The 24,789-nt window shown below is 45.3% G+C and overlaps 1 protein-coding gene across 1 annotated transcript; it reads right to left on the reverse strand.

Moving 5' to 3' along the window:
• Positions 1–1,243: 1,243 nt before the first annotated feature.
• Positions 1,244–2,694, reverse strand: LOC134644573 (uncharacterized). The gene is made up of 3 exons (XM_063497661.1): positions 2,470–2,694; positions 2,043–2,325; positions 1,244–1,915 (listed from the first exon to the last, which is right to left on the reverse strand). The coding sequence occupies exons 1-3, from the start codon at positions 2,559–2,561 to the stop codon at positions 1,244–1,246; spliced, it is 1,047 nt and encodes a 348-aa protein (XP_063353731.1). The 5' UTR covers positions 2,562–2,694.
• Positions 2,695–24,789: the final 22,095 nt, after the last annotated feature.

The following is a 24,789-nucleotide window of genomic DNA, read 5'->3' on the forward strand; positions in this document are numbered from 1 at the left end:
GATAGTATGGGGTTATAATTGGCTTGGCTTGGAATGGGTGTTGCAGACCTCCCAGTCTGTGTAATCACTGGGTTTATTCTCTAGAATGGCTCTGGGATCATTAAACTGAAACAAATCAAACTACATAGACCTGTTTCAGAGTGAAGTCCTTGAAGAGGCCACCATGGCTGCATGAACCTTTATTTGAACCATCTAAAACCAGATTGCCATCCTGGCATTGCACTGCTCCACTGTGTTCACTAGTGGGCTCAAAAAGAGAGAACATCTGAAGATCTCTGCAGGGATAAACTATATAAGCTTCTCAAGAATCCTAGTCATTCTAAAAAGTACCTTCCTGAGCCTGAGAGATATTATATACTCACAAACACTTGCAAGAAAACCCAGTCAGTAAATAATTGATATAAGAATTACAATTGCGGGGTAGGTATGTAATCTGTATGTCATTTGCAGTTGTACATGCATGCATTGTTGGGAAGGTTAGTTTTAAAATGTATTCCACTACAGATTACAGAATACATGCCCCAAAATGTATTTTGTAACGTATTCCATTACGTTACTCAATGAGAGTAACGTATTCTGAATACTTTGGATTACTTAATATATTACCATGCTGTTTACAACTACATGAATGTGATTTAATACTATTACTGAAGGTCCGCGGCTCCGAACCGTAGTAAAGGGACCTCTGGCTAATACTTCGGGTTCGTGTCGGGCTCGTAGCTGAAAACTAGCTTTACTTTGTTGTCTGGGTCAACTTTGCTTGCGAGAGACAGAGAGAGGCGTTGAAAGGCTGCTCCAACGGAACTTATTGTTTCGGAGGAAAACACGAACACAGTATACAGTCGAGTCTTACAGTTTTTCTCGATTGCTAAAACACATTTCTTGAAACTACGCCTCATATCCGCACAACAGTAAACACAAATCCATAACATCTCACTCAATTCCCCAAACATCCTATTTCCAGGTCAAAATGAAGCTCTACACCCAAAACTATTCACTCCTGCTGAAAAACCGAACTTTGCCCTCAGACATCAAACACAAGCCCTCAAAAACACACACACTACAACAGAGTTTTGCACACTGGTACAATTAATTCAAAACAGTAGTTCCAAAACAATTAGGTTGCTTATGGTTCTCCCCTTCAAAACCCTTGTCACATGATAAACACAAAAGACGCAACCAATGTATGTACAGTGGCACATTGTCATTCATGTACTATACAGTACAACACACACCAGAAACATTATCCCACCACAGCATCTTGTCTTTGGTCTGGGTCAGGCCAGAGAATCTCATCCACATCACAGGCTATATTGGCCCCAGCCAGGCAGCGGGGGTAAAATCCTCTTGCATGCCTGATCCACCCCTGGCATGCATCTACTGATATGTCTAGGCAGGCCTCTTCCATGGCCTGAAGGAGGTGAACATGGACATAAGGTTCTCGGTCATACACTTTCCACCGCCATGCCGAAAATAACTCCTCTATCGGGTTTAGAAAGGGGGAGTATGCAGGCAGAAAGATATTAGAAAACCTTGGGTTATTGGTAAACCAGTCACGAACCAGAGCAGCGCGATGGAAGTTGACGTTATCCCACACAACAACGTAGTGAGGCTGCTCTGGCTGTGCTGGTTCCCTGTAGTCCAGCTGGAACATATGTTGTCTTAAACCATCAAGAAAAGCAAGGAGAAGCATAGTGTTATAGGGTCCTAGTACGGCATGGCGGTGGAGTACCCCTCGTTGGCTGATGGCTGCGCACATAGTGACATTCCCCCCACGCTGACCAGGGACATTTACAATAGCCCGATGGCCAATTATGTTCCTCCCCCTTTTCCTTCTTTTGGTCAGGTTAAAACCTGCCTCATCCACAAAGATCATTTCATGGGGAACAGGCCGTCCTTCAATCTCAAAGATTCTCTGCAAAACACATAACACAGTAGCGTCAATCGGTACCCTGAACCAAAGTTCAAGAGTGCTGAAATGGCAGCATAAACTGCCATGCTGTGATGGTACACAATACCTTATACAGTATCAAAACTCATACCTGAACATATTCCACACGTTGGTTTTTCACTCTGTCAGAGTTTCGTTCGAAAGGGACTCGGTATGCCTGTTTCATCCGGAATTGATTCTTTCGGAGGATGCGGTCAATTGTGGAGAGGCTGATGGCATTTATGCCTCGAAAAAGATGATCATCCTCAATCACTCTCCTTTGAATCTCTTGCAGGCGGATTACATTATTTGCAATTACCATGTTTACAAGTTCCCTCTCTTGCTCCTCCGACAAAAGCCTTAACCTGCCTCCACCAGGTGGTCGTCTCTGTGTCCTACAAAAATAGAAGCACTCATTACTGTAACTGTCACACATTCATTTTACAGGAAAATAATGGAAACATACTGAAACTCAAGACACATAAATTCAGTAACTTAAACGTTACTGTACAAAGCAGTCTTACTGCAAGTACACCTACCTGTTTTCCTCCCTGAAGGTTCTGATGATGGAGGCAACAGTGAAGCGACTCAAATTTGGTTGTACTCGTTGCCCAGCCTCCCTCATAGTCATCCCATGGACAAGGACATGGTCAACTAAAGTGGCTCGAATTTCATCCGAGACTGACTGTCTTCGTGCCCTTGCTCTTCCCCTTCCTTGTCGCCGTCGTTCTCCACCTCCACCTCCTTCACCACCTCCTCCTCCTCTTCCACCACGTCCTCCTCCTTCACCACGTCCTCTTTCTCCACCTCCTCCTCCTCTTCCACCACGTCCTCCTCCTTCACCACGTCCTCTTTCTCCACCACGTCCTCCTCTTTCACCACGTCCTCTTTCTCCACCACGTCCTCCTCTTTCACCATGTCCTCTTTCTCCACCACGTACTCCTCCTTCACCACGTCCTCTTTCTCCACCACGTCCTCCTCCTTCACCACGTCCTCTTTCTCCACCACGTCCTCTTCCTTTGCATCTCTTTGGATCCATTGTTTCAAACGTGAATGAGCTGACTTTGGCCCTTTTATCTATCCATCGCAGGTTCTGATTGGTGTGTGCTAAATTTTGACTCCTAGTGTTTCCACCTGGTTAATTGTGTGCTAATTGGGCTCAAGCTATGCTGACTTACGTTAACATTATTGCATGCTAGTGCTTTCTGCATGACTACATGGTGTAAGCACTGTAAAATGTAGGGATTTGTGTGTAGAGTTTTGCAGTACCAGTTCACCAAATTTGAGTCATGTGTCAAAGCAGGGAATAGTGTTTATAGTTCAGGGAAATGGGTGAGCTTTTTGACCAATAGCGTTTATGGTTTTGAAATTTTAGTTTAGAGGCCTGGTTATAGTGTTTAAGCAATCGAGAAAAACTGTAATAGCTTACTTACAACTGGGCTCGTCAGGCACTCTTTTAGGCTGCAGTGGTTATTATTATATTTACATGCTTCCAGCTCCCGTTTCTGCTCGATGACAGCTCATACTTTTCCTTTTTCTCCCTCCCTCGCTCACAGACACATAACGGGTATGGCAGTCCATTCTCCCTGCAGCACGGACTACACTGCCCATGAGGCTACATTCTTTAGGGCTATGCCTGTAGCATTCTGCCTATTAGCTTAGCACAACAACAACAACAAAAAGGCGCTCTCTCACCCAGGAAACACACAGTCGCAGAGAGAGCGCGTCATCCTGTATCCATGGTAACCGTAACGCTGCCGCCTGGAACAACAGAACATAGCTGTCAAACAAAACCCAAACAGTCCTGACCCGCCACAATATGAAACAGGAAAATACCGCCGTGTAATCCATTTATTTCAACAAAGTAACTGTATTCTAAATACCACCTTTTTAAACGATAACTGTAACGGAATACAGTTACTCACATTTTGTATTTTAAATACATAACGGCGGTACATGTATTCCGTTACTCCCCAACACTGATGCATGTAACACTGACAACACACAAAGCTGTGAAGTGTGGTGTCTTCACTATTTTCACAAGTGATCGTGATGGCATGAAGCAACATGTTGCACAAAGTCAGGCGGGGTTGTGTGGCTACTTGCTGCCTGCTTGTTCCTGAGTCAGTGAAGCACTGAAGCATCCTGCTCACACGTATGTGAAACACTGTGGACTAACACTAGAACAAAACACTGTGATCAACAAAACTCCCTGTCATTTTAACTACAGGACATATTCACAGTGATTTGAGGTCATAAGGCTGCTGTCAGAAACAGCTATTTTGGTTAAAGCTACCAGGCTGAACTAAAACACCTGTTTTATCTGAGGTCACAGTCTGTTTTAGGCTTGCCTGTATGTGCGACAGACATTTTTACTGCAGTGTTTAGTCTGTTTAACTCAAACTCCTCCATTGGAGGAGGTGGTCTCAGCGCGATTCTTAACAAACTCACTCATTTATGTTGTGAACGGGATCTGAACCATCTACCAGGTATATGTTACAAGTCTGAGCTACAAAAAGGTCCCTTAGACAGGTATGCTTTGCATTCTAAAATAAAGTAAAGTAAAACTTTGTTTATATAGCACCTTTCTAGATAAAAGATCACAAAATGATTCACACAAGGATAACAAAGTATAAAACAAAACAGACAACAGTTAACAAAATGCAATTGTTGTTTTTTGAATACTGGAAGGTTCTATATTTGTGCAAAGGTCTGTACAGGCTAGCAGCTAGCTGTGAAATGAACATAAATTCTCCACTAGTCCAGAACACAGCTCCGTCTTCCTGTATTTACATTTGCTGCATATTGCCAGTAGGCGGACTGAACATTGTCACGTGGTTTGTAGTGACACATTTTGGTTGGTTTGGAGTTCACTTGGATTTTTCTGTTTGTGGAAATGAACCAAACCACAGGAAAAAGCTACAAACTTACAAACACATCAACTGATTCAGACCACAGTGAACAAACTATAGATGTGAAAATGCCCTAATATGTCAAAAATCTGAGTGCCACAGAAACTCTGTTTTCTGAGGTACAGTTAGTGGGGTTGTGTTTGTTCTGTGTTTCTTTGTTTTCTAATTTATTACAGTGGGTTTTAAGAGAAACATAATGGCTCAGGTTAAATATTAAAAAGTGGTGTGTGACAGCAGCTGCTAAAAATGCTGTTACAGTTTTTTCTGATTGCTTAAGCACATTTTTTGTAACTATTGGCTATTTTTGCAAAACTCTACACACAAATAAGAAAACCTGTCACCCAATTATCAAAACATTGTAGTTCTCTTGCAAAAGCGAACACAGCTAGATTAACTCTTCACACCTTCGTAAAAATGGTGTTTTCGTATCAAACAGTACACACAAACCATGATCTACTAAGCACACAATGCGCCAACTGCACACTGATGGTATGAATACAAAACACATCTGGCTTTTGCTTTCTCTGTGTACAGATGTCAATTTGAGGTCACACTTTTGTCATAGTGTCATGTAAACATACAAGGATCCAAACTTCAAGTATTGGTGTTTATTCACACTCATCAAAACCAAGACAAAGTCAGAACACAAAATAGGAATTTCACAAACAAAGGAAAAAAAAAGACAATCAGCCTACATCATGTCGTCTTTCTGGGTCCGGCCACAAAATTTCATCCACATCGCATGCGATATCCTCCAGTCCAAGGCACCGGGGAAAATATCTCCTTGAATGCCGTATCCAGGCCTGACATGATGCCTGGTCAGTATCTCCACATGCCTCCTCCATTGCCTGTAAAAGGGCTACCTGTTGATGAGGATGACGGTCGTACACTTTCCAGCGCCAGGCAGAGAAGAACTCCTCGATGGGATTTAAGAATGGAGAGTATGGAGGGAGGTTGAGTGCCATGAAGGATGGGTGGTCTGTAAACCAGCTGCGGACCAAAGCAGCCCTATGGAAACTAACATTGTCCCATATGATGACATATCGGGTCTGCTCTGGTCTCTGAACAGTGAGCATGTCATGCAAGGTGTCCAGGAATGCAATAATGTGTGCAGTGTTGTATGGGCCTATGGTTGCATGATGGTGAACAACACCATTTTGGCTTATAGCTGCACACATGGTTATGTTACCACCACGTTGTCCTGGGACATTGATGATGGCACGGTGTCCAATAATGTTCCTGCCACGTCTCCTGGTTTTACTGAGGTTAAAACCGGCTTCATCCACAAAAAGTAGCTCATGCATCTGCTTCTAGTTCCATCACTCTCTGGACAAGACAAAACAAATGCAACACATCAGGCCCATGGCACAGCACTACAGTATGCACTTCCAAATTCAGAACCAATGACACTAGCTTACCTGCACATAGTCATATCGCAGTTGCTTTACACGTTCTGTGTTTCTCTCGAAAGGAACTCTGTAAATTTGCTTCATTCTTATTCTGTGGCACGCAAGTACACGACAGAAATGCTTGCACTGTGTACATTTTGAAAGATGGTGTCATTATCAATTATGCGCTGCTGTATTTCGCGCAGTCTTATTGCATTATTGGCAATCACCATGTTCACTATATGGGTCTCTTGCTCTGGAGTGAACATTCTGCCTCTGCCCCCAACGTCTGGACGTCTAGCAATTCTGTAAAGTAACAATTTCAGTATTTTTGCATGTATGGTACTGTTGTGTTTCTCATTAGAGTATGGCAGTGCTACAAAGTACTTACCGATTCTCATTTCGAAATGTCCTAATGATGCCTGCCACAGTGTAGCGGCTCAGTTTAGGCTGAACCCGTTGGCCAGCTTCCCTCAGGGTCATCCCATGGTTGATGACATGGTCCACTATTGTAGCTCTGATGTCATCAGTTATTCTGTTTCTTACTCTTCTTACCCTTCCTCTTTCCCCTCCTCGTCCTCTTCTTGCTCCTCCACGTCCTCTCCCTCCAACTTCTTCACCTCCACGTCCTCTTCCTCCAACTTCTTCACCTCCACGTCCTCTCCCTCGGCCTCCTCTGATTCTCACTCTTGCTGCTCCTTCCATTGTACTCCACATAGACAGCTTACCTGTGGCCTGTTTATAGTGCTTAGGCTGATTGCAAAGTGGACTAATTATCTAAAACAGTTTTCACATGTGAAAGTGTGCCAGACAGTTGGCAAAATAGTGTTAATGATAGCCATACATGTGTATAATTTTGCTAGGAGTGTGTTGGAAATTTGGTAATTGAGTGTAAGCAGTGAGTTGTGTTTAAAGTTCTGCAAAAAGAATGTTGTGCAGTGAATTGTGCCTACAGTTTTGCAAAGTGTGTGTTACAAAATGGCAAACTGAGTGCAAAGCAGTGTTTGTGCTTTTAGTTTTGCAAACTCAGTGAGTGGTTTTGCTATAAGTATTAATAGTTTTAGAAATTGTGCTATAAGAATCACAGTTAGGGTTTAAGCATTCAGAAAAAACTGTAATATAGAAATAGCCAAACTAACTCTCGGATGTTCAGCTGTCACATGATGAACCCTGTGAATTACTTTAGCTGACGATATCCCAACAGGAATAGGAAATCCAGTTATTGCCCAGTAAGACTATTTTAGCTAATATGATCATATGTGACATGACAGCTCTCTGGTGAACATGAAAAACTGATACAGTCATGAACTGTGAAAACTTCAAGGAGCAAGTTATTACAAACAGCGAAGTAATCGGTACGTGTTTTTATGGATTAACCTGACAAGATGGGGCTAGTCTCACAAAGCGCATTCTTTTATTATAATCATGAAAACTACAATCGAGCAGAATAGACGAGAAACAGACAGGATATAATACAGTTTTTTCTGAATGCTTAAACCCTAACTGTGATTCTTATAGCACAATTTCTAAAACTATTAATACTTATAGCAAAACCACTCACTGAGTTTGCAAAACTAAAAGCACAAACACTGCTTTGCACTCAGTTTGCCATTTTGTAACACACACTTTGCAAAACTGTAGGCACAATTCACTGCACAACACTCTTTTTGCAGAACTTTAAACACAACTCACTGCTTACACTCAATTACCAAATTTCCAACACACTCCTAGCAAAATTATACACATGTATGGCTATCATTAACACCATTTTGACAACTGTCTGGCACACTTTCACATGTGAAAACTGTCTTAGATAATTAGTCCACTTTGCAATCAGCCTAAGCACTATAATTTCTTCTTATGCTGTTTTATAGTTTTATTGTTTTACATTGTTTTATTTACTGTTATATTGTTTTTATATTCCCATTTCCTGTGTTGTAAAGCACTTTGTGATTTTTATCTGTGAAAAGCGCTATATAAATAAATTTTACTTACTTTTTTACTTACTTATAAACAGGCCACAGGTAAGCTGTCTATGTGGAGTACAATGGAAGGAGCAGCAAGAGTGAGAAGAGTGAGAATCAGAGGAGGCCGAGGGAGAGGACGTGGAGGTGAAGAAGTTGGAGGAAGAGGACGTGGAGGAGCAAGAAGAGGATGAGGAGGGGAAAGAGGAAGGGTAAGAAGAGTAAGAAACAGAATAACTGATGACATCAGAGCTACAATAGTGGACCATGTCATCAACCATGGGATGACCCTGAGGGAAGCTGGCCAACGGGTTCAGCCTAAACTGAGCCGCTACACTGTGGCAGGCATCATTAGGACATTTCGAAATGAGAATCGGTAAGTACTTTGTAGCACTGCCATACTCTAATGAGAAACACAACAGTACCATACATGCAAAAATACTGAAATTGTTACTTTACAGAATTGCTAGACGTCCAGATGTTGGGGGCAGAGGCAGAATGTTCACTCCAGAGCAAGAGACCCATATAGTGAACATGGTGATTGCCAATAATGCAATAAGACTGCGCGAAATACAGCAGCGCATAATTGATAATGACACCATCTTTCAAAATATACACAGTGCAAGCATTTCTGCACTAAGTCGTGTACTTGCGCGCCACAGAATAAGAATGAAGCAAATTTACAGAGTTCCTTTCGAGAGAAACACAGAACGTGTAAAGCAACTGCGATATGATTATGTGCAGGTAAGCTAGTGTCATTGGTTCTGAATTTGGAAGTGCATACTGTAGTGCTGTGCATGGGCCTGATGTGTTGCATTTGTTTTGTCTTGTCCAGAGAGTGATGGAACTAGAAACAGATGCAATGGGACATGAGCTACTTTTTGTGGATGAGGCCGGTTTTAACCTCAGTAAAACCAGGAGACGTGGCAGGAACATTATTGGACACCGTGCCATCATCAATGTCCCAGAACAACGTGGTGGTAACATAACCATGTGTGCAGCTATAAGCCAAAATGGTGTTGTTCACCATCATGCAACCATAGGCCCATACAACACTGCACACATTATTGCATTCCTGGACACCTTGCATGACATGCTCACTGTTCAGAGACCAGAGCAGACCCGATATGTCATCATATGGGACAATGTTAGTTTCCATAGGGCTGCTTTGGTCCGCAGCTGGTTTACAGACCACCCATCCTTCATGGCACTCAACCTCCCTCCATACTCTCCATTCTTAAATCCCATCGAGGAGTTCTTCTCTGCCTGGCGCTGGAAAGTGTACGACCGTCATCCTCATCAACAGGTAGCCCTTTTACAGGCAATGGAGGAGGCATGTGGAGATATTGACCAGGCATCATGTCAGGCCTGGATACGGCATTCAAGGCGATATTTTCCCCGGTGCCTTGGACTGGAGGATATCGCATGCGATGTGGATGAAATTTTGTGGCCGGACCCAGAAAGACGACATGATGTAGGCTGATTGTCTTTTTTTTCCTTTGTTTGTGAAATTCCTATTTTGTGTTCTGACTTTGTCTTGGTTTTGATGAGTGTGAATAAACACCAATACTTGAAGTTTGGATCCTTGTATGTTTACATGACACTATGACAAAAGTGTGACCTCAAATTGACATCTGTACACAGAAAGCAAAAGCCAGATGTGTTTTGTATTCATACCATCAGTGTGCACTTGGCGCATTGTGTGCTTAGTAGATGATGGCTAGTGTGTACTGTTTGATACGAAAACACCATTTTTACGAAGGTGTGAAGAGTTAATCTAGCTGTGTTCGCTTTTGCAAGAGAACTACAATGTTTTGATAATTGGGTGACAGGTTTTCTTATTTGTGTGTAGAGTTTTGCAAAAATAGCCAATAGTTACAAAAAATGTGCTTAAGCAATCAGGAAAAACTGTAAGAGTAACTGTAACTTTGTATAGTCTGGGTTTAGTGCAATGGGATGTTTGTGTGTGTGTGCGCGTGTGTGTGCCGGTGTGTGTGTGTGTGTGTGTGCCGGTGTGTGTGTGTGTGTGTGTGCCGGTGTGTGCGTGTGTGCGTGTGCGTGCGTGTGTGCGTGTGCGTGCGTGTGTGTGCGCGTGTTGGGGGGGCCTATAACAATAATAATAATTAAAAGATCATTATCAACATTATCAACTCACTGATAACAATAATAACAGCAACAATAATAATTTTGATAATAATAATAATACAATTATTAAACAAAGAACATATGAAAGAGGTCAGGTACACAGGTGTGATGATGGAGATAAGACTCACGGGTTCCCTGCTGGGAGACGTCACCCAGGACAAGCATGAAGGCTGTGTGGTTCATAACTGTTTACCTTTTTGTCTCTGGTATGGAGCATTATAGAACGAGGACCACAGAGCTGTGGGTTGCCCCACACCCTGAGGAGAGAGCCTGTTTATTAGTGACTTTAGTGTGGCTCACTGGTGCAAAGAGTGGCCCCTCCCGTGCAGCGCTGTCTGAAACAGTTAACAGTATCATTATTTGACCAGTTTATGAGAACAAATCTGTAAACAGCATACTGAATGAGCTGCACTGCACTTTGAAGGCAAACACTGTCCATTTCTAAGTTATTTTACCACATGGTGCTCAGTTAGAAAGTGTTTGCAGACAAGTCGGCATCTTCCATGCAAACCATGGACAAAGCAACCACATGGAGGTTTTTTATTGCATGAACCACAGTGTGACTGATTTTACCCAGCAACCTCCAGCATCCACTCATCAGCTGAGAAATGCACATTTTCCTTCACATCTGGGGACAGGAGTGAGGAGCTGCCAAATCTCTACTCCAGTGTGACTGAGATCTTACATGTCAATCACCTACCTGCTCTCTGTAACCTTATCGTCCTCCCTCCTGAAGCCACGCCACTACAGCCGTGTTTGTCTCACCTTTGGCTACAGTTTACAGTTTTTTCTGAATGCTTAAACCCTAACTGTGATTCTTATAGCACAATTTCTAAAACTATTAATACTTATAGCAAAACCACTCACTGAGTTTGCAAAACTAAAGGCACAAACACTGCTTTGCACTCAGTTTGCCATTTTGTAACACACACTTTGCAAAACTGTAGGCACAATTCACTGCTTACACTCAATTACCAAATTTCCAACACACTCCTAGCAAAACTATACACATTTATGGCCATTATTTATGCTATTTTGCCAACTGTCTGGCACACTTTCACATGTGAAAACTTTTTTAGATAATTAGTTCACTTTACAATCAGCCTAAGCACTATAATACAGGTAAGCTGTGTGTGTGGAGTACAGTGGAGGGAGCAGGAAGAGTGAGAAGTAGAGGAGGCCGAGGGAGAGGACGTGGAGGTGAAGAAGTAGGACGAAGAGGACAACATGTCAGGGCTCTGTGTGCGGGCAGGCGGAGAGGAGGATCCAAGCGCAGGACTCAGACACTAACTTTAAACTCAAAAACCTCAGCTTTATTGCTGGTACAAAAACAAAACATGAAGTGAACACTGAACATGGAGAACCGGGAACACACAGGCATGATCTGATGGTACGACGCAACACCGAGCATGGGAAAACACAGGGCTTATATACACAGGGTAGTAATGAGGGAATGGACAACAGGAGGGAGACACAGCTGGGAGAGATCAGGACTAACGGGACAGGGGGAACAAAGCAGCACACACTAACATAAGACAAAGACTTTCACAGTAAAACAGGAAACATGAAACACTACTCAAAGACACGGACTCAACACAGAGAGACAGACAGAACATGACACATGAAACTGAACTCAACCTGCAGTAAACATGAGAACACAAACCCTACGAACTAATCCCTAAAGAATAAGCAAAACATAGATTCATAATCATAAGAAAAGAATCCAAAATGCAAAAACACACTAAAACATAACAACTCAAAATACTGGGTCCAACGGACCCAGAACCGTGACAGTACCCCCCCCTCTAAGGGCTGGCTCCCGACAGCCCTAAACAAAAAAGCACAAGAAAGCACCAGGCCAGGGCGGGTGGAGGGGGTCCAGGAAGGAGGGACAGAATCCAAACAAAAAGGAGCATGAGTCCAGAGTAGTCCATAAACACAAAAAAAACAAAAACAGCACAACACAAACACTGGAGACCTAGAAACAGTCCAAGAAATCCAAAGTCCAGCGATACAGAAACAATCCAAACAAAACTAGACCGGAACTCAACACGAGTCCACAAAAAGTTCAGGAGGCCGACCGTGCGAACGGCAACGACAGGAAAACAGTTCCGGTGGCCGACCGTGCACACAGCAACGGTGGCGACGGGCAAACGGTTCTGGTGGCCGACCGTGCGCACAGCAACGGTGGCGACGGGCAAACGGTTCTGGTGGCCGACCGTGCGCACGGCAACGGCGGCGCCGCAGGCAAAACCAATCGGGAGGCCGACCACTTGGAAGGCAGTGGCGGCCATTGAGCTGGTCTGGAGGTCGGCCGTGATGCCAGCGGCGGCGACGAACTCTTTCCGGAGGCCGTCCTCGACGGCCACGATGCCAACTTAGAGGCCTTGAAAACGGCCGGCAGAGCCGAGGCGGAACAGGACGGACCGGGTCCCATGACGGTGCGGCAACCGCAGGGCCAGACGAAGGCGGAGCGGCTGCGGAACCAGAGGGCAGCGAGACGGCAGCGAGGCTGCTGCAGGCGTGGATGAGGGTGCGGCTGCTGCAGGCGTGGATGAGGGTGCGGCTGCTGCAGGCGTGGATGAGGGTGCGGCTGCTGCAGGCGTGGATGAGGGTGCGGCTGCTGCAGGCGGCGATGAGGGTGCGGCTGCTGCAGGCGGCGATGAGGGTGCGGCTGCTGCAGGCGGCGATGAGGGTGCGGCTGCTGCAGGCGGCGATGAGGGTGCGGCTGCTGCAGGCGGCGATGAGGGTGCGGCTGCTGCAGGCGGCGATGAGGGTGCGGCTGCTGCAGGCGGCGATGAGGGTGCGGCTGCTGCAGGCGGCGATGAGGGTGCGGCTGCTGCAGGCGGCGATGAGGGTGCGGCTGCTGCAGGCGGCGATGAGGGTGCGGCTGCTGCAGGCGGCGATGAGGGTGCGGCTGCTGCAGGCGGCGATGAGGGTGCGGCTGCTGCAGGCGGCGATGAGGGTGCGGCTGCTGCAGGCGGCGATGAGGGTGCGGCTGCTGCAGGCGGCGATGAGGGTGCGGCTGCTGCAGGCGGCGATGAGGGTGCGGCTGCTGCAGGCGGCGATGAGGGTGCGGCTGCTGCAGGCGGCGATGAGGGTGCGGCTGCTGCAGGCGGCGATGAGGGTGCGGCTGCTGCAGGCGGCGATGAGGGTGCGGCTGCTGCAGGCGGCGATGAGGGTGCGGCTGCTGCAGGCGGCGATCATGATGATGCTGCAGGCGGCGATCATGATGATGCTGCAGGCGGCGATCATGATGATGCTGCAGGCGGCGATCATGATGATGCTGCAGGCGGCGATCATGATGATGCTGCAGGCGGCGATCATGATGATGCTGCAGGCGGCGATGATGATGATGCTGCAGGCGGCGATGATGATGATGCTGCAGGCGGCGATGATGATGATGCTGCAGGCGGCGATGATGATGATGTGGGTGACGGCTGAACAGCCCTCCCCGGACCGCCAGCAGACGGGAGGATGTGCTGTCTGGGTCCTCCAGGACCCTCAGCTAAAGAGGTGTGGTGCTGGGTGGGCTCCTCGGACCCACCAGCAGACGTGGCACAAGGCTGGACGGGCGACTCCGGCCCTCCAGCTGACGACACTTGAGGCTGGCTGGATTCTCCCGAACCCCCAGCTGACGACACTTGAGGCTGGCTGGGTTCTCCCGAACCCCCAGCTGACGACACTTGAGGCTGGCTGGGTTCTCCCGAACCCCCAGCTGACGACACTTGAGGCTGGCTGGGTTCTCCCGAACCCCCAGCTGACGACACTTGAGGCTGGCTGGGTTCTCCCGAACCCCCAGCTGACGACACTTGAGGCTGGACGGGCTCCTCGGACCCTCCAGCTGTTGAGACATGAGGCTGGACGGGCTCCTCGGGCCCTCCAGCTGGAGCAGATGCAGGGCCAGAGGCAATTGGGACCCCTGGCTGAGGGTGAAGATGAGTGGCTGACCGAGCAGTTGACAAAGCTAATGATTCCTTTACTAACTGCGCTACTGACTGGGTTATGGACTGTAACAAAGTTTGTAGTAAGTCTGATTGTGGAAATGACTGAGCTATGGGTAGCGGAGCTGAATGTGGTGGAGGTGGAGACCGAGCTACGGGTGACTGAATTTGAGATGAAAACATTGGTGGAGGTGGAGACCGAGCAACCGGTGGCTGCTGAGCAGGGAACACTGGACACTGAGCTACAGGTGACTGCTGAGCAGGGAACACTGGACACTGAGCTACAGGTGACTGCTGAGCAGGGAACACTGGACACTGAGCTACAGGTGACTGCTGAGCAGGGAACACTGGACACTGAGCTACAGGTGACTGCTGAGCAGGGAACACTGGACACTGAGCTACAGGTGACTGCTGAGCAGGGAACACTGGACACTGAGCTACAGGTGACTGCTGAGCAGGGAACACTGGACACTGAGCTACAGGTGACTGCTGAGCAGGGAACACTGGACACTGAGCTACAGGTGACTGCTGAGCAGGGAACACTGGACACTGAGCTACAGGTGACTGCTGAGCAGGGAACACTGGACACTGAGCTACAGGTGACTGCTGAGCAGCTAGCTGAGCTGAAGGTGTGGAAATGAAAGCTACACCAGACCGTACTACAGGAGAGAATGTAAGTGTGGTTGGGTGATGATGGTGAGGGTTGCATTTCTTCTTTAAGGACGGATCAAACGATTTGGCGATAAACCTTGGCAAAAAATGCTGCTGTTGTTGAGAGCACCAAGTTGCGAGGGCCTCCAGGAGAACAACTGAATCCTCTTTCCCTGGGCCGCCCATGCCAAACAGTTCGAAATTTAGCCTCGCTCTTAGAGCTGTTATTATGTGTTTGAGTCCATTTATATTCAGAAAACTGATAGTCGAGGCAGTGGACGACAAAAAATTATCAAAAAATACTACCTCCAACAGCCTCTTCTCGGGGCTCGCTGCGTGGGCTATCCTCCAACAGTAATCCCATAGGTGTGCGAGATTCTCTCCCTTGGAGGCAAAATGTGAGTCCGCTGGATCCATACTGGTCGCGTCGTTCTGTCAGGGCTCTGTGTGCGGGCAGGCGGAGAGGAGGATCCAAGCGCAGGACTCAGACACTAACTTTAAACTCAAAAACCTCAGCTTTATTGCTGGTACAAAAACAAAACATGAAGTGAACACTGAACATGGAGAACCGGGAACACACAGGCATGATCTGATGGTACGACGCGACACCGAGCATGGGAAAACACAGGGCTTATATACACAGGGTAGTAATGAGGGAATGGACAACAGGAGGGAGACACAGCTGGGAGAGATCAGGACTAACGGGACAGGGGGAACAAAGCAGCACACACTAACATAAGACAAAGACTTTCACAGTAAAACAGGAAACATGAAACACTACTCAAAGACACGGACTCAACACAGAGAGACAGACAGAACATGACACATGAAACTGAACTCAACCTGCAGTAAACATGAGAACACAAACCCTACGAACTAATCCCTAAAGAATAAGCAAAACATAGATTCATAATCATAAGAAAAGAATCCAAAATGCAAAAACACACTAAAACATAACAACTCAAAATACTGGGTCCAACGGACCCAGAACCGTGACACAACAAGGACAAGGAGGAGCAAGAGGAGGACGAGGAGGGGGGAGAGGAGGACGAGGAGGGGGGAGAGGAAGGGTAAGAAGAGTAAGAAATAGAATTGCTGATGACATCAGAGCTACAATAGTGGACCATGTAATCAACCATGGAATGACCCTGAGGGAAGCTGGCCAACGGGTTCAGCCTAACTCGAGCCGCTACAGTGTAGCAAGCATCATAGGGACACTTCGAAATCAGAATCGGTTAGTACAGTCACTTTGCACTAAGACTTGTAGCACTGCCATATGCTAATGAGAAACACAAAAATACCATAGATGTAAAAATACTGAAATTTTTACTTTACAGAATTGCTAGACGACCAGATGCTGGGGCAGAGGAAGCATGTTCACTGCAGACCAAGAAACCCATATAGTCAATATGGTGATTGCAAATAGTCCTATACTTGGAAATAAACACTTGTGTTCTGACCTTGTGCACAGAGAAAGCAAAAGTCAGATGTGTTTTGTATTCATACCATCAGTGTGTAGTTGGCGCATTGTGTGCTTAGTAGATGATGGCTTGTGTGTACTGTTTGATACGAAAACACCATTTTTACGAAGGTGTGAAGAGTTAATCTAGCTGTGTTCGCTTTTGCAAGAGAACTACAATGTTTTGATAATTGGGTGACAGGTTTTCTTATTTGTGTGTAGAGTTTTGCAAAAATAGCCAATAGTTACAAAAAATGTGCTTAAGCAATCAGAAAAAACTGTAACTAACACTGAGAAGTTGAAGAAAACCTCCAGACTAAAGTGAACTGAGACAGTCTTCCTGTCCCTGCTGCTGAGAAGCATTCACAAAGCAAAGCAATTTTTACATAGGAGTGCTTTTACAGATGATGAGCAACTGTCTGGTTTTCAACACAGTGCTTGGATTTCTGTCCAACAAGTCTGTCCAGGGAGTCTGCAAAGTTTTGATCAATGCTGGAACTGAAAATTCCCTTTCCCCCCCAGAGTCTCTTTCTCTCACACATACTCCTCCTTTTCATCCATTTACACCCACTGGAGCAGCTACTGAGGGATCCCAGGAGTAGGAAAGTGCCATGGACTGAAACCCACCTTCTCTTCTTTCCGGATTGGCTGCAAAACTCCTTGAAGCTCCCGGAGCTCCCACTACTCTGAAAACCCCTGGAAGCTGCTCATATACACATGCATACACTGATTTCCCTAGCACACTGAGCCACTAAAGCTTTGGCAGCAAGCACCCCTGGCTTGGCACAGTTTATCCTAATGAGTGGCAGCTTTGAGCCCCCCTACGCTGCTGGTCAAGAAAGATGGAGAGGTAGAGCAAAGTGAGAGAGAAATCTTACTGAGCGGGGTATTGCAGGATTGGCATACGCTGTATGTTTCTGCTATGCCCTGGCCAGCCGGCTGGCTACCGAGCACTCGGAGCCTCCCTGAGGTCATGCTGAACACAGACAGAAGGAGAAATTGTATAAAAAAACACAGAACAGAGCCACAGTAGGAGTTCTGATCCCTGGATCCTATGGACAGTTAATTAAAATCCATTAATTTCCTCCTCTTTGTCATTCTCTTTCTGTGTCTGTGTTCTGCTGAACCAAAGCTGGTGAAAGATGACCACAGAGAAAGGCAAATGCAGCCAAAACGAGGCTGTCCCATCCAAACCACAAATGGCTGACAGCTTTCAAGGAGCTGCTAAATGAAAGAGGAGGGAAACCGATGGCTTCTCTGCATTAAAGACCACAAAGACAATTGGTGTTGTCCATAAGCCCGCTACATGACCATTACGCTCAGGTTGGCTTGGCTAGAAAACCTGTTCAGCCTGTAATTGGCACAAATATGTCACATGTTGTTCTGCAATTAAATGATGCTGCATGTGCAGTCTGTCATATATGATGCGTTCATGTTTAAAGCTGCTTTCAGTTAAATATTTTATTTAAAGGAAGCAAATCTTTCCATCTGAAACATCTGTCAGTTCCTTCTAGAGTAACCATTCCACCTGAGCTTAACTTCACTTCAGCATTTTCTGACTTTTGTTGCTAAGATTAGGTGGAGGCAACTATTTGTTAGGATTTGTTGACGTTAGTGGCCAAAACACTAAATGCTGATGATGTGAAATCTGAAATACAGTCATGTTGAAATAGTTAAAACCCTCATATGCAAATGATCCATTTCTTTAAATCATCATCACTGACAGTATAAATGTTTTGAACATTTCATTGATAGTTCTGGACTTTGAGTCCCAAAAGAGCGTGAGCAGCATGGTTGTGTGTTGGTTAGCACCGCGGCTCAAAGCGGCGGCTCTGTCCAAGGTTCCTGGACAGAAATCTCCTGGTGGGCAGAAGACTTTCTGTGTTGAGTTTGCAGGTTCTACTGGTTCCTGAATGGGTCTCCTGCAGGTAGTCCAGCATCATCCCCGTCTAAACACATATGTTGGCCAATGTCTGCCTCTACCTTCTTGTTAGAAAAGCCAACATTTTTACAGAAGCCAAAATTGTGTCTAGGTTGTAGGAGATCAATTATTTATTTAGTTGTTTTTTTTCTACATTTTTGGTTGATATTCCTTCTCTCTCCATTAAAATAAAACTGCCTTAAAATGTGTTCATTTCTTCGTGAGTAAAGTTACAAATTCAGCAGAGGATTCAATAATTATTTTCCCACAGTATGAACACTTCTCCTGCTTGATCCATGTCCGCTCCCCTGACACGATGCCTGCCTCACCGGGTTAAAGCACATCGGGCCCTCCTGTGACTAAAGAAGTGAAGGATGTTTCTCCAAACCACTGAGCCCAGGTATGCAGGAAGTCTTGCTCCTTCTTTTTCCCCAATGATGAATACAGCTCTTCAGAATAATGTGGACTTGTCCTGTTAGTTGTTAAATCACAATAAATATTTTTCAATGAAACTTTTTTTTAAATGTTACATTTTTCTTAAAACGTTCTATTTCAGTGTTGCCTGGTTCTAGAGCGCCATCTCAGTGTGTAGATGTAAAACTTTAACTCGTGACTTTGTTTACATCATTTTGATCTTAAAATCCCAAGAGGTAAGATTTGATTTCCAGATGTTTCTGATATTTACTGTAAGGTTTTGTTGAATATGAGTGAAAGCCTTCATGGTTATAAAATGAAAACTGCTAATTGTTACAGATACTCTGAACCCATGCTGGCTGTAGATGTTTATCACATAAAGAATATTTAAGGTGTTCAAGTAAAGAAGTTATTGAATAAATTAAAAATCTGTGTGCACAGACACACTTTATTGATCCCATATCTGGGAACTTCCTCAACAATAACAACAGTAAATTAAAGCTGCAAGCAGCGTTATGAGGGCCCTCGCACCCCCGGCATGTCAAGCCACGCCCAACACCTACAACCAGCACGTCCGATCTGATGTCACATTGATGGAATTCACGCATTTAACCACCAGCTCAAATTTCATCTCATTCAATCATGATTATAGTCGTCCCACTAGGTGGCGCTCTAACCATTAATGACAAATGGCATAACAAACATTTCCGAGCTTGAGTCTCATCATAACTGCGACCTTTGGGAGAGATTGGACATTGTGTTTTTGAGTGACAGCAGATTACTGCTTTTTGGCGAGTGATTGAAACTCCACGTGCCGCCATGACCACCCCGTTTCCCTGAACGTAAAAAGCTTCGCAATTTAACATCACAAAGGTCTTTGGATTCCACGCACAGGAGATTGGTTCAATCTGATGAAATCCCTTGGAGGAGTTCGTCAAAGTATGAGGCCTGAAAAGAGGGGAAAATGTCACCAAAATTACACATTAATTTTAAAATGGCTGACTTCCTGTTGGATTTGGGATATTGCTCCAAGAGACTTTTTTGTACATCTTGATATCTCCTATTCGCTTACCAGGTTTCAGACTCATAGATGAAACACAGAGCAGGGGCTGATGTTTTGAAAATTTGTAGGGGGCGCTGTGGAGCCATTTTGCGCTATTCAATGAAAATGATCAAATAACACGATAGCCCTCATCACATTGGAGGTGTGCGCCAAATTTGAAGACTTCTTAAACTTTGCAAGCCCCTCAAAATCCACTTCAATGGTCATGGTGAACAGCGTTGCCACCAGGGTGCGCCGTTCAGTTTAAAGTCACAATTTTCACACTGAAGCATCATGAGGGACTGATTATAACATTCACCGCTTTTGAGGTGGCCACGATGGACCCGTGAAAATCAGCACAACAAAATGAAAGACATGACATTTCCTGTTCCCACTAGGTGGCGCTCTATGTATTCTTGACAATGCGCACATCAATCTGTTCAGGGCGGGTCTGTTATCATGCCTATAAAGTCTGGTACTGATCAGACTGGATTTCATTGAGTTATACTAATTTGTTTCTTCATGGCGAGACATCAATGTTCGCCATGCTGCTGGGGTCACACCATTCCGCGAAAACTCACAGTTTTCACTGTAACCCAAGACCAACTCCTTAAGGCTTTCCTGGACAAATTTGAGGCTGCAGATGTCACCCATCACAATACTGTACCCCAAAGTGTAAAACATGACATTTCCTGTTCCCACTACGTGGCGCTTTCCCTGATGTCAAACATGGCAGTTGAAATCTGTTCAGGGGTGGAGCCTTATCATATGTGTGCTCTTTGGTGCAGGTCGGACCATGTATGACAGAATGAGAGGCAATAAGATTTTCATGGCGAGTCATCGAAATTCGCCGTGGCGCCACCGCTTCACCGTATCGCGAAAACTCAAAAGCTCCGCAATTTAACATGGCCCAGGTGTGTAGTTGACACTGACCAAATATGAAGCTTATACGACCAAATCCCAAGGAGTTCGAAAAAGTTCGAGGCATGGAAATGGCAAAATTAGAGCCAAAATGTCACCTTCACTTCTAAATTGCGGACTTCCTGTTGGGTTTCCATCATATGGTCCCATTGACTTTTTTGTTCGTCTTGGCATGATACACATGTGTGCCAGATTTCATACATGTAGCTCAAACGATGTGTTCGTAGGGCTGCATTTAACAAGGCATAGGTGGCGCTACAGAGCCATTTCCCAATGCTCATATGTAAAACCATTAAAATACAAAATTTTTCACCAGACCTGGCATGTGTGCAAAATTTCATGAGTTTTTGAGCATGTTAAAGCCCTCAAAAAGGCCCTTGTTTTGCCTGAATAATAATAATAAGAAGAAGAAACGGAGCAGATACAATAGGGCCTTCGCACTCTCAGTGCTCGGGCCCTAATAATAATAATAATAATTAAAGCTGCAAGCAGCGTTATGAGGGCCCTCGCACCCTGGCGCGTCGAGCCACGCCCAACACCTAAAACTAGCACGTCTGATCTGATGTCACATTGATGGAATTTATGCATTTAACCACCAGCTAACATTTCATCTCATTCAATCATGATTATAGTCGTCCCACTAGGTGGCGCTCTAACCATTACTGACAAACATACATACACAACAAACATTTCCGAGGTCGAGTCTCATCACGCCTGGGACTTTTAGTAGAGATTGGACATCGTGTCTTTGAGTGACAGCAGATTACTGCTTTTTGGCGAGTGATTGAAACGCCACGTGCCGCCATGACCACCCCGTTTCCCTGAACGTAAAAAGCTTCGCAATTTAACATCACAAAGGTCTTTACATTCCACACACTGGAGATCGCGTCAATTTGATGAGATCCCTTGGAGGAGTTCGTCAAAGAACGAGGCCTGAAAAGAGGGGAAAATGTCACCAAAATTACACCTTAATTTTAAAATGGCTGACTTCCTGTTGGATTTGGGATATTGCTCCAAGAGACTTTTTTGTACATCTTGATGTCGCCTATAAGCTTACCAGGTTTCAGACTCATACATAAAACACAGAGCAGGGGCTGATGTTTTGAAATTTGTAGGGGGCGCTGTGGAGCCATTTTGCGCTAATTAATGAAAATGATCACATAGCCAGATAGCCCTATTCACATTGGAGGTGTGTGCCAAATTCCAAGACTTTTCAAACTTTCCAAGCCCCTCAAAAGCCATTTCAATGGTCATGGTGAACAGCGTTGCCACCAGGGTGCGCCGTTCAGTTTAAAGTCACAATTTTCTCACTGAAGCATCATGAGGGACTGATGGTGATATTCACCGCTTTTGAGGTGGCCACGATGAACCTGTGAAAATCAGTACAACAAAATTAAAGCCATGACATTTCCTGTTCCCACTAGGTGGGCAAAAGGAGTCACACCCTTTTGCGAAAAGTCACAGTTTTCACTGTAACCCAAGACCAACTCCTTAAGGCTTTCCTGGACAAATTTGAGGCTGCAGATGTCACCCATCACAATACTGTACCCAAAAGGTGGCGCTCTCCTTGGTGTCAAATATGGCAGTTGAAATATGTTCAGGGTTGGAGCCTTATCATGTGTGTGCTCTTTGGTCCAGGTCGGACCATGTATGAGGGAATGAGAGGCAATAAGATTTTCATGGCGAGTCATCGAAATTCGCCGTGGCGCCACGGCCTCACCGTATCGCGAAAACTCAAAAGCTCCGCAATTTAACATGGCCCAGGTGTGTAGTTGACACTGACCAAAGATGAAGCTTATACGACCAAATCCCAAGGAGGAGTTCGAAAAAGTTCGAGGCATGGAAATGGCAAAATTAGAGCCAAAATGTCACGTTCACTTCCAAATGGCGGACTTCCTGTTGGGTTTAGGACATGGCCATAACAGACTTTTTTGTGTGTCTCCTTAAGTTAGATATGTGTTCCGAGTTTCATACATGTAGGTCATACCCATCTCGGGGGCTCGCGTTTTTCATTTTTCTAGGTGGCGCTACTGAGCCAATTTTCCCTGGACATGTCTACGGACATTAAAATACGTAAATTTTCACCAGACCTGACGCGTGTGCAAAATTTCATGAGTTTTTGAGCATGTTTAGGCCCTCAAAAGGCCGATTCATTTGCCGTAATAATAATAATAATAATAATTAAAGCTGCAAGCAGCGATATGAGGGCCCTCGCACCCCAGCACGTCGAGCCAAGCCCAACACCTAAAACCAGTGCGTCCGATCTGATGTCACATTGATGGAATTCATGCATTTAACCACCAGCTAACATTTCATCTAATTCAACCATTATTATAGTCGTCCCACTAGGTGGCGCTCTAACCATTAATGACAAATGGCATAACAAACATTTCCGAGGTCGAGTCTCATCACGCCTGCGACCTTTGGGAGAGATTGGACATTGTGTTTTTGAGTGACAGCAGATTACTGCTTTTTGGCGAGCGATTGAAACTCCACGTGCCGCCATGACCACCCCGTTTCCCTGAACGTAAAAAGCTTCGCAATTTAACATCACAAAGGTCTTTAGATTCCACACACTGGAGATTGGGTCAATATGATGAAATCCCTTGGAGGAGTTCGTCAAAGAACGGTCAATGAAAAGAAGGGAAATTGTCGGCAAAATTAGACATTAATTTCAAAATGGCTGACTTCCTGTTGGATTTGGGATATTGCTCCAAGAGACTTTTTTGTACATCTTGATATCTTCCATAAGCTTACCAGGTTTCAGACTCATAGATGAAACACAGAGCGAGGGCTGATGTTTTGAAATATTGTAGGGGGCGCTGTGGTGCCATTTTGCGCTATTCACTGAATGTGATGAGAGAACCTGAAAGCACTTATCACATTGGAGGTGTGCGCCAAATTTCAGGACTTTTTAAACTTTCCAAGCCCCTCAAAAGCCACTTCATTGTTCATGGTGAACTTCGTTACCACCAGGGTGCGCCGTTCAGTTTAAAGTCACAATTTTCTCACTGAAGCATCAAGAGGGGCTGCTGGTGATATTCACCGCTTTTGAGGTAGCCACGATGAACCTGTGAAAATCAGTACAACAAAGTGAAAGACATGACATTTCCTGTTCCCACTAGGTGGCGCTCTACGTATTCCTGACAATGGGCACATCAATCTGTTCAGGGCGGGTCTGACATCATGCCTGTAAAGTCTGGTTCTGATCAGATTGGATTTCATTGAGTTATACTCATTTGTTTCTTCATGGCGAGACATCAATGTTCGCCATGCTGCTGGGGTTACCCCCTTTCGCGAAAACTCACAGTTTTCACTGTAACCCAAGACCAACTCCTTAAGGCTTTCCTGGAGAAATTTGAGGCCGCAGATGTCACCGATCACAATACTGTACCCCAAAGTGTAAAACATGACATTTCCTCTTCCCACTAGGTGGCGCTGTCCCTGAGGTCAAATGTGGCAGTTGAAATATGTTCAGGGGTGGAGCCTTATCATATGTGTGCTCTTTGGTCCACGTCGGACCATGTATGACAGAATGAGAGGCATTAAGATTTTCATGGCGAGTCATCGAAATTCGCCGTGGCGCCACGGCCTCACCGTATCGCGAAAACTCAAAAGCTCCGCAATTTAACATGGCCCAGGTGTGTAGTTGACACTGATCAAATATGAAGCTTATACGACCAAATCCCAAGGAGGAGTTCGAAAAAGTTTGAGGCATGGAAATGGCAAAATTAGAGCCAAAATGTCACCTTCAATCCAAAATGGCGGACTTCCTGTTGGGTTTGCGTCAATTTGCCCACAGGCTTTTTTGTTCGTCTTGGCATGATACACATGTGTGCCAAATTTCATATATGTAGCTCCAACGATGTGTTCGTAGGGCTGCATTTAACAACACATAGGTGGCGCTACAGAGCCATTTCCCAGTGCTCATGTGTAAAACCATTAAAATACAAAATTTTTCACCAGACCTGGCATGTGTGCAAAATTTCATGAGTTTTTGAGCATGTTTAGGCCCTCTAAAAGGCCCTTGTTTTGCCTGAATAATAATAATAATAAGAAGAAACGGAGAAGATACAATAGGGCCTTCGCACTCTCGGT

The sequence above is a fragment of the Pelmatolapia mariae genome, linkage group LG16_19 (genome assembly GCF_036321145.2).
Source record: "Pelmatolapia mariae isolate MD_Pm_ZW linkage group LG16_19, Pm_UMD_F_2, whole genome shotgun sequence".
NCBI lineage: Eukaryota > Metazoa > Chordata > Actinopteri > Cichliformes > Cichlidae > Pelmatolapia > Pelmatolapia mariae.